This window comes from Conger conger, chromosome 7 (genome assembly GCF_963514075.1).
Source record: "Conger conger chromosome 7, fConCon1.1, whole genome shotgun sequence".
In the NCBI taxonomy this organism is placed as follows: Eukaryota; Metazoa; Chordata; class Actinopteri; order Anguilliformes; family Congridae; genus Conger; species Conger conger.
The window spans coordinates 24,194,080-24,211,091 of record NC_083766.1 but is presented as its reverse complement, the minus strand read 5'-3'; the positions used below and the strand labels follow the sequence as shown (position 1 = coordinate 24,211,091).

The following is a 17,012-nucleotide window of genomic DNA, read 5'->3' as shown; positions in this document are numbered from 1 at the left end:
ACACATTCACTCACACATTCACTCACTCACACACTCACACACTCACTCACACATTCACACACACTCATACTCACACACACACTCACTCACACACACACTCACTCACACATTCACACACACTCATACTCACACACTCACTCACTCACTCACTCACTCACTCACTCACTCACTCACTCACTCACACACTCACTCACTCACACACTCACACACACACTCACAAACACTCACACACTCACACACACATACACACTCACACATGCCCATACTCACACACACACACACACTCACATACATTCATACTCACACGCACACACACTCACACGCACTCACTCACACTCACTTACATACACTCATACTCACGCACACACACACACAGACACACACACACACGTACATGCACACTCTCACACATGCTCACTTACACTCACACACTCGCTCACATACGCACACACCTGCATACACACCCATTCCTACACAAACCCACATACACTCATACAAACAAACACAGACATACACCTATGCACGCACACTCGTACATACAAAAACATGAACACACACACATGTAAACACTGATACACATACAGTAGACACACACCTACAGTACATACTCACACACCTACATACACAGATATGCTAGAATACACTGGCTGCATCTTTTTGGCTGTGGAGTTGAAGACTCCGTGCTCTATGGCGCACTACCTCCACCTACTGGCTGGACAGAGCATAGCATCTCTTCAGCTGCACTTCCTGTGGTCACTGTCTCTATATGGTTTTTCACATGTGTGTATGTATGTATGTTTGTGCCTGTGTGTGTATGTGTGTATGTATGTGCCTGTGTGTGTATGTATGTGCGTATGTGTGGGTGTGCGTGTTGTACACAGGTATGCAGAAGAAGGTTCTGGAAGAGCGCTTGGCTCAGCTGGAGGAGGAGTGCCGGGGGAAGGAGGGGGCGAGGGTGGACCTGGAGCTCCGGCTGACGCAGGTGAAGGAGAACCTGAAGAAGTCCCTGGCAGGAGGGGCCCTGGGTCCCCCCGGAGATAGCAAGCCAGCTGGCACGGTACTGACCCCAGATCGAGTTCCACAGAACCGCGTCTTCACAACATTACAGACAAGTTTCTATCCGCTGAACAGCGCGTTTACAACATCACAGACAAGTTCCTATCCACAGAACTGCGTCTTCACAACATCACAGACAAGTTAGAATCCACAGAACAGCGTCTTCACAACATCACAGACAAGTTCCTATCCACAGAACTGCGTCTTCACAACATCACAGACAAGTTAGAATCCACAGAACAGCGTCTTCACAACATCACAGACAAGTTTCTATCCGCTGAACAGCGCGTTTACAACATCACAGACAAGTTCCTATCCACAGAACTGCGTCTTCACAACATCACAGACAAGTTAGAATCCACAGAACAGCACGTTTACAACATCACAGACGAGTTACTGTCCACAGAACCGCATCTTCACAACATCACAGACAAGTTAGTATCCAACTGCACAGCATGTTTACAACATCACAGACGAGTTACTATCCACAGAACAGCGCATCAGGCTTAATCTTGGTTTCCTCTAACCCCTTGTCCAGGGTGGCAAGTCTGACAGTCCCTACAGTGAGTCCTCTCTGCCGGTCAACTGCGCCTCGGAAATACGCAAACGCCCCCCCTCCATGTATGCCTCCAGCCGTGGGAACGTCATGCAGAAAGCCAAGGTCCTGACGCAGCGCTTCACCCGCCCCATAGGGGGAGCCCTCACTGACCGTAGCGGTGTCAGGGATCAGGACGGGCCGTTTTCCCCTTGAGTCAGCATAGCATATCGTAAACCTCACTCACATGTGTCTAATTTCACTGGTGTAATGGTGTTCTGCTGCACACTGCCTTAATTAATTCCATATGTAAAGGGCCTTGAGAAGTGTAAAGTTCCGTATGTAATGTGCCCTGGTCTTCAAAAAAATGTGTGAAGTTTCTTAAATCAGTTCCAGTTTTACTGGAACCATTAGGTGACCTGCATTGTGAAGAAAGGTATCAGCTTTCCTTATTCCTGCGGCCATTTCCGCTGACTTATGTTTTGGCCAGATGCTTTTTTTTTTTTTTAAAGATATTTTTAGGCCTTTTTCAGCTTTATTGGACAGTATATAGTATAGAGAGACAGGAAGAATGGGAGCGAGAGAGAGGGGAAGACATGCGACAAATGTCGGACGGTCGGATTCGAACCGCCGACGTCGCGGCTCGCAATGAGCATGCGGTCAGCGCTCTACACCGAGACACCAAGGCCAGATGCTTTTTAAGATTCACCGCATATGTCATCTCGTATCAGTGTGATTCCGTGGTACCCTAAGAAACTCATGTAATAGCATGAAATACTCAGGTTTTTATTTATATGGTTAAAGATGCTGTCCTGTTACATGTTCAGGCTGGTCACTGTATTATCTACTTCTCCGCTTATCAGATCATTCCAAATATATAATTTCCTGTTTTGATAGCATTTCACATTTAATCAGCTCAATGTTCCTTTGTCTCTCCTGTTCGTACGAGTGTAAAACGAACAGAATTGAAGGACTTTTGAGAATTTAAAAAAGACAGGTCAGAGCAAAGTCATGTGGGGCCGGTTGATCTGGGCGTGCAGAAGGATGTGACCGTGTGTGACCATGTGTTTAATCTTTGTTTGTAGGAATGGGAGTCAAAGAAAGGGAGCTAAGGAAAAGGAGCTGCTCAGAGCCGGGCGTTTTCTGCTGCTCCCGGGAATGCAGGGTATCATTCCGTGAGAGAGAGAGAGATGATGTGACCAGACCCCGTTAATCTATACTCCACCGAACTCACCTCTCGTTTACTGCAACAAGCAGATTTAGGATTTTACGGACGGCCGTAACGGGACAGGATGTGGCGGGTCTCGGAGCTCGGACATGTCCTTGGGCGACACACAAACTGCTCACACGTCTGAGGCCGATCTCAGGCAGGAGACTTCACAGTGGCTGGGAAACGTTTTTTAACAAGTCTTCAAAAAAACCATTGTGAAAAAAAAAAAACTTAATTCCTTTTCTTTTTTTTCTCCCCTTGTTTTCGGAAGAGCCAAGTTATGGAACGAAAGAGGATGTGAAAGCGTGAAGATTTGAATGGGGTTTTGGGATGTTTGATTTTCGGATCAGAGCTCTTGAGGGGTTAGCAGTGGGAGAGAACATGCTGTATCATTGACTCATATAAGAGACTCTCAAATTGTAGCAGAAGATAAAGAAAAGCCATATCCTAGAGCCATTTAAAAACATTGGTTGATGTATGTTTGCTAGATGGAGAGTTTTGTGTAAAAAAAATATATAAAAAAATCAAATAAAAAATATATTTGACTGTGCAATTTTGCCTCTGTGCCTTGGCAATGCGATGACAATCTGAATGCCATGGCTGGAAATGTGTGGTGCTGATGTGCATCAGAATTTGTACCGAAATAAGCACATTTAAGTATTCATTAATTTTAGTAGAACTGTTCCATCAAAGCGCTATTGATCCATAAATGTATTATTCCTAATTTGGGTAATAAAAAGAAAATTGTCATAAAATATGTAAAATGGCATTTAATTTTCATGATGGTGTTAGGCATTGTTCCAGCATTAATAATGAGCATCTAGATTTGAATTACATGTGCACTTTACTGACTGAATGTTTTTCTGTTGTCATTATTGTTGTCTTTTACTGTAAAAAATGTTTTTTTTATTTTACTGTATAAATAACAGCAACAACATGTTAAACATACGGTAGCAGGCTGTATTCTAACAAATGTTAAATGCATCGTGGTGTTTCACTGTAAATAACACAATTTCATTTCAGCTGTTTACAATTTTGTACCTTTGCTATTTTACAAGTCTTTGAAATTATCATTTTTTACAGTGTTGCTGTTTTAACTTTTTAAAATGTGAAGGGAACATGCATTTGGAAACATAATTACAACTATTTTGTTGGCTTTGTACCTTACCTTTTTTTTCACGAAATGTTCACTTCATAATATGTGTTGAATTGAGTGTTATTCCTTTCTGTGTTGTGACGTGTCAGATGGCTTCAGATTTTCATATTAAAAGCGCTTACACCTGGTGTTCAACCACAAGGTACATATGGAAGTACTTTAGACCACAAGCCCCCGAATGCCTGTATACCAGCCACAACTGGTCATCTCTACGTCTGAAATATGAAAAACGCTGCCTTGTTTGGCAGTGCTCTAAGGCAGGAAGGCAATGAGTGCTGTCCAATTAGAAAGTTTGCTAAAGCTATGCCTTCCGGATGATTCTGAAGGTAGCATGCATGTATCCTTCACTGGAAAGGATGCCCATAAGTCTGTGATTACCTCAGGTAATTTTCTGTTTTGACAATCTAGAAGTTTAAATATCGGATTTGACTGATATTATTATATTAATGTGTAAACATCATATTCATGTTTGTAAGTGGGAAGATGTTAAACCCTCCTTTTCATTTTTAATGAATGAACTAAATCATTTGCAAATAATTAATATCTGTCCCTTAAAACATGTCAAAATAGAAATACTGAACATATTCTTAAATCCATGTCTCAGTATTTATTGATTAATCTGACTGTACATGTGCCCAGCTTGCAATGTGTAATTGTATATGTCATTCTACCCTGATGTATGTTTTGTTGTTTGTGTCTGTTTTTGTGTGTGTGTGTGTGTGTGTGTGTGTGCTTGTTTTTGGTTTTTGTTTTTTCTGTGCAATGTAGCGTTCCCATTTTGTAATGTACATTGAGTTGTTACAATAAAAAGTGACTAATCAGGCAGCAAGGCATCTGAGAGAGTTTATATCAGGTTTCTATCAGTGAATAACACCATATCATTGATGAAGGCAGTGTACTGAATCCTTAGATTTGTGTTTCATTAAAATGTTGAGTGTGGTTCTTTAGTGGGTGTGTTCGTCTGGGACAAGGCCACTAAGCTCCCCCTCACAAAGTGAAATCCCAGTCCTACAACGATATTAACCCAAATCCTTCCAGGCATTGATCCTTGTGATTCGTAGGTATGACCACAAGGTGGCAGCAGTGTCACAACTACTGTTTGTAATCGATTCCTCTCTGCAGCAGGTCAGCTATTCACCAGATTGTCCTTGTTCTGAAAGAAACCTCAATTATTTTCTTGTCTCCTATTAGCACCTTTCTTGCTTTGCCCCCTTTTAGCTACACTAAAACATTTAGCCGCATTTCTATCCTTGGTACTCTTCATGCGGCAGAGTTTTCTGACACTACAGAAGAGCTGTACTGTACTGCCGTGGGCAGCACCCCACCTGCCTCTGTCCAAAGGTGGAACATGGTAATCTGTTATACACACACACACACACTGTGTAGTCCTACGAGCAGAGCCTGGCCGTGTGTATCCTATTTGGTGAGGAAACACAGTCAGTGTTGGTTGTTGAAACTGCGAGACGGCTGTGGCGCACGTCTAACCTACTGCCAACAGTGACCTCACTCTTAACCTCGTGTGTGTCTCACACACGCAGAGCGCCATTGCTCCCGTTTTGTTTACTCCATGTTGACATCTCAAATACATCGTCCCGCGATGTCCGCCAATGCTCTCACTGAAGCCTGTTTATTGTGTTTCTGCTCTATTTTCCCCTAATCATGTATAAAAACAGCGCAAAGAACAGCAGTCTGCCAGAGCATTTCAGTTACAGGAGGGAAGGGGACACCGAGAGAGACGCAGTGCGTAGAAGTTAGCTCTTTCTCTGCTGAAACGCGATTGGAAAATCCTGAAAGGAAAACCGGAAGAAATTATCGTTTGTTGTTGATCTGCACTTTTGTTGTTAAACTTGAGTTCTCGTCATCCGCACTGGATTTTTCCTTCTCAGATTTGGTGCGATTTAAAAAATGTTATCTTTGTACAGGAATATTCGTTCAGGAGGCGACTGGAAGTTTCTCGTTGGGATATTTTTCCATGGACTGCTGTGGTGACTGCACAAAGTGGCCTGCAGTCCTTTCCCTTGCTCTTTTCCACGCTGGAATTAGATGGAACTTTCACTGGGGGTCAAAGGTCACACATTGGAAAAAAGTTTTGGCGTGAAAGGACATCATTTCATTTTTCTTTGCATGAATAGCAGTTTTTTCTTTCCTATTATATCGTATGTTAATATGACATGAAGTCTGTTTAACTAAACTAACTGTTAGGGCATGGGTAACGTTTCATTACAGTAGGCTTGTGCTTCTTATATCTGAATGTTATACAGCAACTTAACTGTTATACATACTGTGAGAAGAATCTCTTTCGTGGCTTTTTAAATATCTACAGCCTGTCGTTGGTGGAGATTCTGGTGCTAAAACAGCAGAGAACCTGCTTAAAGTCCATGTACTGTAGTTGACTTGACTCAGCTGGATTACAAACAGGCTCTGTCGGGTGGGAGAGAGAACAAGGAAAACGCAAGCAAAGGAGAAAGTGGAAACAAAATGGACATCCTTCCGGTGGACGTGTCGGCATGTGGGTACAGAGGCGGCGATGACGGGCGAGTTGACGCAGTTTGGGCGGTGGGGTATGAGGTTCCTGCATCCCTGGTCCAGGAAACCAGTGACAGTAGGGCTTGTGCCCTGTGCAGTCTCAGTTTAGTAAACAGAAACTGACAGAATGACACTGTTTTAGTAAACAGTTTGGCGCGTGTATGCCTGTGGGCGAGAGAGCGACAGAGAGGCATGTTATGTGTTGGTTTTGGTGATGGGGTTGGGGCTGGGTGATGACTGGACCTCGGCTATGAGTGACCTTCTGCTGTGTCTCCAAGGACACGGAGACGCACCTGTGCCTGTCTGATACGCCTCGTATACTCACCCCATTGGCAAATCCTGAAATTGGTCAAACTGCCTTACCTTATTGGCAATATTAATGTCTTATTTAGTAAAATTTTTGGGTATATGCAGAGCAGACCCATACTTCTGGGGCCTCCAGAATGAAGCGGGGTCACTGAGTCAGCTGGATAACTGCACTTAGTGAAAGCCAGAGCCCTCCCAAATGTGGAACATGGGCTTAACCCTTGTGTTGCCTTAAGGGTCAAAAATGACCCCCCCCCCACTATGTTTAACAGCAGAGAAAACCCCCTCCAAGATTTTTTTTCAACTTGAAATTTGATGAGTGACAGGTTGTTTCTTCATGCAAAATAGATTTGGGGGTTATGTAAAAAGAGCTGTTTCCGGTTTTACTCATTGCATTTATCCAACTAACTTAATAATCTTTCTTTGTGATACAGGGATTTGATGGCAAAAACACTGTTTTGGGTGGAGGGGGATTTTTAAAGATTTTTTTTGTCAGATTTTTTAAAGATGTATACCTTTTTTAGCTTTTATGGTATACTTCATGGCTTACATGGTCTCTTTCTCTCTCAACATTGAGGAGTGCAGCTTTTATGACGCACAGCGGAGCTCTTGTGTGAAAAGGGATTGTACTGTACTGTTTGATATGACAATGTAAGATTTAATTTAAATCGGCATCGCTCACTTTTAAGATTATTTCCTTATAGCCTATCTTCTGACAGCCCCCCCCCCCCACTCTCTCTCTCATTCTACCTCTTTCTTCTCTCCGTCTGGGTGTGTGTTTGGGGTCTGGCAGTGTCTGTTTCACTGTTTACTGTGTCAACATTGCACTTGCAGCCTGCCCTATGGTCACTGACAACCGGCACGCGCCTTTCAGGATCATTAGAAAGTCAAACTGTATTTTACAGGCTGTTAAACCGTTACTGTAAAAATATATCCTATAAAAGCATTGAACTTCTATAGAGTGATTATCATTGCCATTAGAATTATTTGTTACAGTAGGCAGTTGGCAAAGTAGTAGTGATCGGGTTGTCAATAGGTTAGACACCTCCTTACTGTACAGTATATGTGGAGTAATACATTATTCAGATCGGTTTCAAAATCAAGTTAAACTGATGAATGAGGATGTAAGTAGTAGATATTTTATTAAGCAGTGTAAATAGATTCTTCTAAATAAAATCAATATTACTTTATTTTTAACTCTCCCTTCCTCCTCCCCTCTCTATCTCCCTCTCCTCTCTTTCCTTCCCTCTGCTCAGTTTCCCTCACCACCTCAGAACCTTTTACGGTTTTGTTTCTGACAGGTGTGTGTGTCTGTGTGTGTGCGAGTGTGTGTGAGTGCATCTGTGTGTGTGTGTGTGTGAGTGTGTGTCTCTGTCTGTGTGTATCTGTGTGTGTGTCTGTGTGTGTATCTGTGTGAGTGTATGTGTGTCTGTGTGAGTCTGTGTGTGAGTGTATGTGTGTCTGTGTGAGGGTGTGTGTGTGTCTGTGTGTGAGTGTTTGTCTGTGTGTATATCTGTGTCTGTGTGTGTGTGAGTGTGTGTGCGTATGTGTGTGTGTGTTAGTGTGTGTGCGTCCATGTGCATCTGAATGTGAGTGTGTGTGTGTGTGTGTCTGTGTGTGTGTGTGTGTGTGCATCTGTGTGTATCTGAGTGTTAGTGTGTGTGTGTGTGTGTGTGTGTGTCTGTGTGTGTGAGTGTGTGTGTCTGTATGTGTGTGTGTATGAGTGTGTGTGTGTCTGTGTGTGAGTGTGTGTGCGTCTGTGTGTGTGTGTGTGTGTGTGTGTGTGTCAGGAGAGGGGCAGCAGGTGTAGTTGGAGATTTATTGATTCGAGTTGCATGTGGTGAGGCAGAAAAAATGGCCGCTTCAGCTGGGCGGACCGTCTTAAAACATTAAAAGAAAAAGAAAAAACATAATTGGTCTAATATAACCCTCTAAAACCTGGCAATTCACCTTCTGTGCCTTGTAGGGGACATAAGCTTCTGGTCTGAATCTCAAGAACTATATATTCTGTTTCCATTCATATATTCATATTATTCTGAAACTTACACCACAAGGAACATCCAATAATAATTCAGGATTTTTTCACTGCAACATGTTTTTATCTTCCAAGACACTTAGAGTTCTATGTAGAAAATGTCAAATAATCCCCCTGCTGGATCTCAGGAGGGTAAGTTGGATTTTAGTTTTTTTTTGCTTTGTGCCCGCGTGTGTTTATTGTTCCTGTCCCTGGCTGGGGACCTGCATGAGAGCAGGGCGTGCACTGAGATAAGCACTGATGCGTGCAGTGTTATTTACAGTCAGACCTGCGCCCTAGAACCAGAAACCAGACCTATGCGCTGTTGACATTCAGCCGCCCAGCTCCCGACCGGAGGACCGTCGGCCCAAAAGACAGGTGCTAGCAGTGCAGTTATAGCCTTCAGGCAGATCTCAATTTATGTGGGCCTGCCTCGTATGTGTGTAAAAGGGCAAGACGTGTGACAGGTCTCTGGATATTGGGTTTTTGGCCGATGGACCTTAGGGGTACTAAAGATGAGATGAGACCTGTAGGTGGTCTTAAGCGTTTTAATCTCGCTTAAAATCTTTTTTCTTTCTTTCCCTGAAGTAGAAATATTTGCTTGTCTTAAGTGTTTGCCTGACAAATTAAATTTCCTTACTCCATCTTGAAATAAGTCAGTGTAAATATAAAACAAAATTGCTTGTCCGGTTCGGTTTATTTTTCTTTTTTGCAGTGGGCCAGCAGTCTCACTGTCTATACCTGTGAAATTAAAAAAGAAAGCTTTGAAATGGACAATCGAACCCTCAGATGGTTGGCGGACAGGCGTGGGGCATGGTGCAGACTCTACTGGAGGAAAGGTCATGGTTGTGGTTATAGGGGTGTCCCGGGCCTGGGGGGTGGACTTTGGGGAGCCTGCCTGGGCATGTTCTCAGATCAGTAGGATTAGACGTTCAAACATAAACTCTGCTTTACCTCAACGGTTACCCCGGAGCGCATGGAAATTTACCATCTTTTATCAAAAACTTTCCATCCAGAGGCTCAGAGGGAACTCAGCAGACACTGGCCGGCTTCACCTCTCTGTAACTACACTCCCATTCCCGACACCGTTTCAGTAGCAGGTGAATAAAGCGAAGGGAACAGTTTATATTAACATTTAGAATTCCATTGCTTTCAATTGCCAATAGCGATTGTCACATCAGCATTAGGATGTGCAGTTATGAACAATACCCCCAGTGCCCCCCCAAAACACAATTGCCCACCTGTCTGAAGCACCCTGGCATTGACTCTGACTGAGTGTGCGTGTGTTTGGGTGTGTTTCCCATTCGCTCTCCTTGATCTGAGCTCCGTCATCGTGTCTGTCGCCAGTGACGAGAGCTGAAGAATTCATCCTCACCCAGACGACGACAGAGCCCGTTTCGGTGTGTGTGTGTGTGTGTGTGTGTGTGTGTGTGTATGCATGTGTCTTTACGTGCAGCATGTGTGGTCCGTGTGGACTTCTTTACGAGTGTGTGCTTAGTTATAAATGAGTGCATACCCCTGTGTAGGCGGCACGGATGGTGCAGTGGGTAGCACTGCCGCCTCACAGCAAGGAGGTCCTGGGTTCGAATCCCCATCGGCCGGGGCCTCTCTGTGTGGAGTTTGCATGTTCTCCCCGTGTCTGCGTGGGTTTCCTCCGGGTACTCCGGTTTCCTCCCACAGTCCAAAGACATGCAGGTTAGGCTGATTGGAGAGTCTAAATTGCCCATAGGTATGAGTGTGTGAGTGAATGGTGTGTGTGCCCTGCGATGGACTGGCGACCTGTCCAGGGTGTATTCCTGCCTTTCGCCCAATGTATGCTGGGATAGGCTCCAGCCCCCCTGCGACCCTGTTCAGGATAAGCGGGTTAAGATAATGGATGGATGGATGGATACCCCTGTGTCTCCGTGCATGTGTATGTGTGTATACATACATGTTTGATGCTGTCCCACTCTGTTACCTGGAACCTGTTGGCATAAGTGGGTTACCTACTGTAAATCCAAACATTTCCCATTATATTTCTAAAATTCTTCTTCTTTCACCTTTCTTTGCCTTTTAGACCAGATTTAGGTTAGGAACTCTCTTCTTCTTTCCATTAAATATCATCCCATCATTTCTGACTTCACAGTGAATCTCACAATCTGACAATAAGCCCAATTTGCCTTTACTTGTTTTGTGCCATAAAGTCCCTAATTTCATCAGCAATCCAAAGAGCACAATTTAACCTGACCATTTTTCCCTACATTTTCTATTACCAAAATGGAACAAAACCAAATGCTAAGTGAATTGATTGTGTATATATTCACTTCATTTATGTACATGGTACCAACTGTCTTTGGACTGTTTGAATCCCGTTAGGTGCATCAATATATTTTACTGTATAAAATAAACAATGTATAAATTACTGTATAAGTTAAACAATGAGCAGACAATCGTTCTCCCTATTACCCTCTCTGCCGCAAGTTTATCACCAGGAGATCAGAAGTGTGAACTGGCTGATTGTTCTTGTTGTCTAGCTACCCGCATGGAGACAAATCCCCAAGACTATTTTGAAATATTTTCATTATGGACGGTTGTGTGCATTAGACCGAGAAATAAGAACATAAACATGAATGCAAAAAACGGCTTTTTTGTTCAAGTCAAATAACGTCTTGTTGGAACTTGGTCTGCGGCCTCATCAGTTATTAAATGATTTTCAGTGGAAAATTTCTTCAAAACTGTATTAAATGTACACTGAGAAAAAAAAGTTTGCCTTAAGTGTTTTAGTCTTGCAATGACACTTAAAATATTTTTTTCTCTCTCTCAACTAGAAAATATTGGTTTGTTTTAAGTTACTGCTTGACAAGTTACATTTTCTTACCCCATTGGTAAATACTGAAATCCTGTCTCAACTAAAATACGTATTGAGATTGACTTTAAAATTTTCTGCAGTGTAATATCAATGATCATATATCCATTCATTACAGGGCAGCAGTGGAGTATATTTGTTAGGAAACATGGCTTAAAGGCACATTACTACTGTGTCCTTGAGCAAGGCACTTAACTTGAATAGCTAAAGTAAAAATCCACTAAAATAAATGATTGTATATATATATATATAAAAAATGTATCTGCACAAGTCATCTGATTGAGAGTGTCTGCTAAATACCCAAATGCAATTTCAAAAAAAGTCACAACATGCTTTACTAATGTCTTTCTGATTGTCCAACGATCACCCAAGACACAGGCCTCACAGAAGACTCAGGTAGCTGGGTTGAATGAGGGGAGACGGGTTTGTTCCAGGGCTGAATGTAGGAGACAGGTTTGTTCCAGGGCTGAATGGAGGAGACAGGTTTGTTCCAGGGCTGAATGTAGGAGACGGGTTTGTTCCAGGGCTGAATGTAGGAGACGGGTTTGTTCCAGGGCTGAATGTAGGAGAGGGGTTTGTTCCAGGGCTGAATAGAGGAGACAGGTTTGTTCCAGGGCTGAATAGAGGAGACAGGTTTGTTCCAGGGCTGAATGTAGGAGACGGGTTTGTTCCAGGGCTGAATGTAGGAGACGGGTTTGTTCCAGGGCTGAATGGAGGAGAGGGGTTTGTTCCAGGGCTGAATGTAGGAGACGGGTTTGTTCCAGGGCTGAATGGAGGAGAGGGGTTTGTTCCAGGGCTGAATGTAGGAGACGGGTTTGTTCCAGGGCTGAATGGAGGAGAGGGGTTTGTTCCAGGGCTGAATGGAGGAGACAGGTTTGTTCCAGGGCTGAATGGAGGAGAGGGGTTTGTTCCAGGGCCGGCGTGCCCCCATAGTGCCTGTGTTTACGCCCAGAGAGGCAGCAGGGCAGTGTCACTGTGGTCTGTGTCAGACCATTCAGGGCACACTTTCAGCTCCTCAGGGCCTTCCCTGGACGTGAGGAACCGCTTCACAATCACACATCCCCAGGCACAGGTCCATTTCATGCCCATAAAGATAGGAGGGCAAGTGTTGTATCAATAAACACCTGGACGAGCGATAGGGTGGGGTCACGATGTGGGCTGATGTGTGGCACATGCCGCTCTTATCAGTCAAGATGATGTGGTGATTATGGGTGCGCTATTGTCATGCGTGGACAATGGCACACTCACAGAATCATGGACACTCCGTGTGCTTGAACATCTTCAGCTTTGATCAGTAATGAGGCGGAAAGCACGGCAATCTGAGCATCGTGTCCGTCCGTATCTTCGCCCCCATCGCGCCTGCGCCTATAAACAGGCTAGCAGCACATTTAACCCTTTCTTTGGAGTGTAGGTTTTTTTGGAATGTTCTATTATTCTAACATTCTAAGACAGTGTTCTAGAACTCCTGCGCTTTCAGTTACCCATGGTGATTGTTAGACCAGCACTGGAATGTTCAGTTAAGAACGTTCTAATCACGTACTTGTGACCTCACACCTGGCGTAGCTTGTGGCGGTAAACAGAAGGCACACTTTTACGCCCTCTGGGCTCTGGTCTGACGGGTGGAATCTCCTCGGAGTTACACATCTGAATAGAGGGGCATCTGAATGGGGGGGCTCGTGCAGTGTTGTTTCCATAAACACCTTGACAAGTGATGGGGTGGGGTCCTAAGGGGAGGGTGTCTGTGGGGGCAATGGTGCTAGTGAAGTGTGGCACATGCCGGTCTTATCAGTCGAGATGACATGGTGATTATGAGGGAGCGATTAACATGCGTGGACACAGAGTCTAGCCTTGATAGGGAATAGAAAGGTAAATTAGCCATTTGGGGGTGGGTTAGACATTTAGCAGAGCAAGCAAACTGCCCCAAATACCAAGACACCTGTTTTAAATAACTGTGACTCAATTTTTACTCATGCGTACACATATGGGCAAGTCAACGGTTTACATTTTAAAGTCAAATTGAAACCTTGCAGTCTTCACCTATATTTCACAGCTCAAGGTCTGAAGGACACAGATTTAATCTGACTGCAGTCTTTAATGTGCTATTTCTGTATAATCCTATTGATTAATTCATGTCTGTGATCTTTAAACTATGTTAAAAATGTAATACTGTAATGTAATTACATTAATGTAAAAGGTGTCACCTTCACTTTTGTCTTTCCACTGGCTGCCAATAGACACCCGTTGGATAGCCCACAAAATACACCTGACGTACCTGATCAGAGAGTGTTTTTGGTCCTTTTTCCTTGATTTCTGTTCTCTATTAAACATTATATGCAAAGACTGACTTCTGGTTTGACTGTGGAACAGGAAAAATAAAAAATAAAAAACTTGTTATGTGTTGTTGTACATACCTGCCTACCTCTGTGGTCTTCAACCTGGCTAAATCAACCTCTACTGTATTCATTTATTTAATTTTTTATTTTTAAAACTTCAAAAGCCTTGGGAGGTTGGGGCCTGGTTTTTGGAGGTTGGACCTGGTTTTTGGAGGTTTGGGCCTGGTTTTTGGAGGTTTGGACCTGGTTTCTGCCCAATTTTCCTTTCTGTCTCCTCTGTGAGGTGTTTGGATTTTTTTTACCGTGTCTCTGCAAACATTGCTGCACAAATACAATTGAGTGGAATTTAATTGAATTACTGTCGTCGCGTAAGTGTTTGTCTTCTCAGTGTTCCTTTGTTCTCTGTAGAGCATAGAGTCCCCTCTCACCCGAGAGAGGGAGATAACAGGCCTGTTTCAGCTGCTTTATCTGTCCATATTTTGGAAGTAAATAATCTCATGTTGCCCTCTGGCCTGTGGTGCATCCACCACCTCTAGTCTACACTGCCTCGCCTTTCACCACTCAGACATGGACCATCGCCATTGCTAAAGCATGCTGCCCATCGCTAAAGCATGCTGCCCATACTTTTTATTTCAAAAGATTAAGAAAAAAAACCAGATAATTTGTGATGCAAACGCCTATCATTCATTAGAATTATTAAAGAATAATTATTTATGAATTTCACTTTCATGCCAACTCTTCAACAGGGGAAAATTAAACTCAATTCAGCTTTTTGGTTTGTGAGCAGGATTGTTTGCTATGTTTTTCTGACTCTTGTGAAGAACTGACTCTGTTTACTTGTGAATCTGTGAAACTGAAATGTATGAACGAATGTGAAATAATGTGCAGGTGCAGGGGGATGTCTCTTCTTCTCTCCTCTTTCTCTCTCTCCACTCTCTAAACCACTCCCTCTCTTCTTCCTGTCTTTTCTCCAGCACTGTTTTCCATTGTAGATAGCATATTTATGGCATGGATGTCCTGTGTCACGGGAGCGAGAGGACGCTGTTGAAATGATGACGAGTGGCTAATCTCAGCTAACATCCTCGAGAGAACCCAAAACTGCCCCAGCTGGGACAGGGGACCCATCTCTCCCTTCCCCTCCCTCTCCACCTCCCTGGTGCTGGGATACGGGAGACGGTGAGAGAAGAGAGGGATGAGGAGGGAGGAATAGAGAGGCGCTGAGGCCCGCGGTTTAGAGTGGCCGAGCATTTCCCCTCTTCAGCCCCCTGACAGCCAATCTCTGACAGATCTACGGCAAACAGAGTCCCTCGCCTCTCCCCAAATGTCTGTTAAACCCTCTCTTCTCACGGGACGCGGGAACACTCCGCTCAGCGCTGTCCCATCACCCCAAACCTGGGCGTCCCGCCCGCCCGGGCCGCCGCGTCAGCAGGCCAGAGGCGAGAGAGCGTGGGGGAGAGGGGCTGGGAAACGATGACATCAGCTCTTCACACAGTCTGAGGAAAGGATGTCGGTTTGGTTTGTTCCTCAGCTCCTGTGAAAGCCGGGTCTCTGCTAAAACAGGCCTGCTTTTACTCTACTACCCTATGTGAACAGGAACCAATGCCTGGGGCAGTGCATAGCTCACTCAGGCTCATAGAAACAAGTCACATTTCTGCGTACGTACACACTCCTTTCAAGAAATACCATTCTCATGCATAGAACAACATTGTTTTCTGAGTATTTTTAATGGCAGTGACGTTTTACAGAAAACCTTCAGATTTGCAGATTTTTTTAAATTGTGAAAAAGGTGCAAATATGTACATAGTTGTATAACAAGGATGAATGCGGCATTCCTATTAAGTTAAATTCAGAATTCATACAGTAGTAATAAAATGGCTTATAATACTCTAACATCACATAATACTGTGTATTTCCTGAAATGGTGTTGATTGTATTAACACTATCTCAATGTCTCAAAGTCTAAATATGCAGTTCTATGATAGATCCCAGTTTTAAAATCATGACACTGAACCGTTATAACACTAACAACAGAGTTGTCATACTGCGTGGTACATTACCATCTAGAATAATGCAACTGTGATGAACTGATGACCAAATTGCCATTTGAATTTTATATTAGACGTGTCACACTTACACACCAATTCCATTGTGTGTCCGGGGGTGATGTACATTGGATATGGACGAGCCATCCAAAGTTCACACCACCAGACACACCTGCACCACCCAACACCTCACACCCCCCCCCCACCACACCCCCGTTTTCCACTGTCTAAGTCTGTACAATTTTTCAAACTGAGGGTAAGCTTAAAACACAGGCAATAGTAACCACATTTGTCATGATGCCACAGAAATTAAACATAAGGGTGCTATGAAAACTGGTCCTATCTGAAGGTTCAGTGTGCAAATTTATTTATGGGGTATTTTTTTTCATGAAAACTGAACAGATTTATTTTGGGCAGGGCTATGTTTTTTTATTTTTTTTATTTCATGTTTATTTGAGTAGGGACAATGCCAAGACACATGGCATCACTACTGCCAGTTTACAGCAGGTTCATGTAGCTGATGTTCTGCATACAGAGATTATAGCTATTGCTATAATCGCTACACATGTTTCTCACTCCCGTCCCTAGGTAGGCTTTTTTATGTCAGCAATCTGTGCAATCAATCAATTTGTGTCAGCAATCAAAATTCCATGAGAAGGGAAATTAACTTTCTTCACATGAACAGGTATTCATGTGAAAACATGAGAGAGAGAGAGAGAGAGAGAGAGAGAGAGAGAGAGAGAGAGAGAGAGAGAGAGAGAGAGAGAGAGAGAGCGATTGGGTAAAGGAAAGTATAGGGGCAGCTGGAGGAACAAGTTCTGTCTTCAACACAGTTTCTTTTCTGTCAAACCTGTTGTTTTCCCTTCTCTCTCCCTCTCTTTCTCTCATTCACTGTAAAGAAATTGCTGTATTAACCGGTGTTTTTAGTCTTGTATTAAGACAAAGACATTAAGATAAATGTTTCTCTCAAGTAGAAAACATTAGCTTGT

At 43.5% G+C, this 17,012-nt stretch overlaps 1 protein-coding gene across 3 annotated transcripts in view; it reads left to right on the top strand.

Moving 5' to 3' along the window:
• The window catches only part of LOC133132819 (actin filament-associated protein 1-like 1), a 35,791-nt gene extending 31,065 nt beyond the window's left edge, over positions 1–4,726 (top strand). For all 3 annotated transcript variants that reach the window (XM_061248570.1, XM_061248571.1, XM_061248569.1), the window contains exons 17-19: positions 882–1,057; positions 1,595–1,717; positions 2,677–4,726. In XM_061248570.1, coding sequence (XP_061104554.1) covers positions 882–1,057; positions 1,595–1,717; positions 2,677–2,703 — 326 coding nt within the window. In that variant the 3' untranslated portion in view covers positions 2,704–4,726. The remainder of the gene's footprint in view (positions 1–881; positions 1,058–1,594; positions 1,718–2,676) is intronic.
• The last annotated feature ends 12,286 nt before the right edge of the window (positions 4,727–17,012 follow it).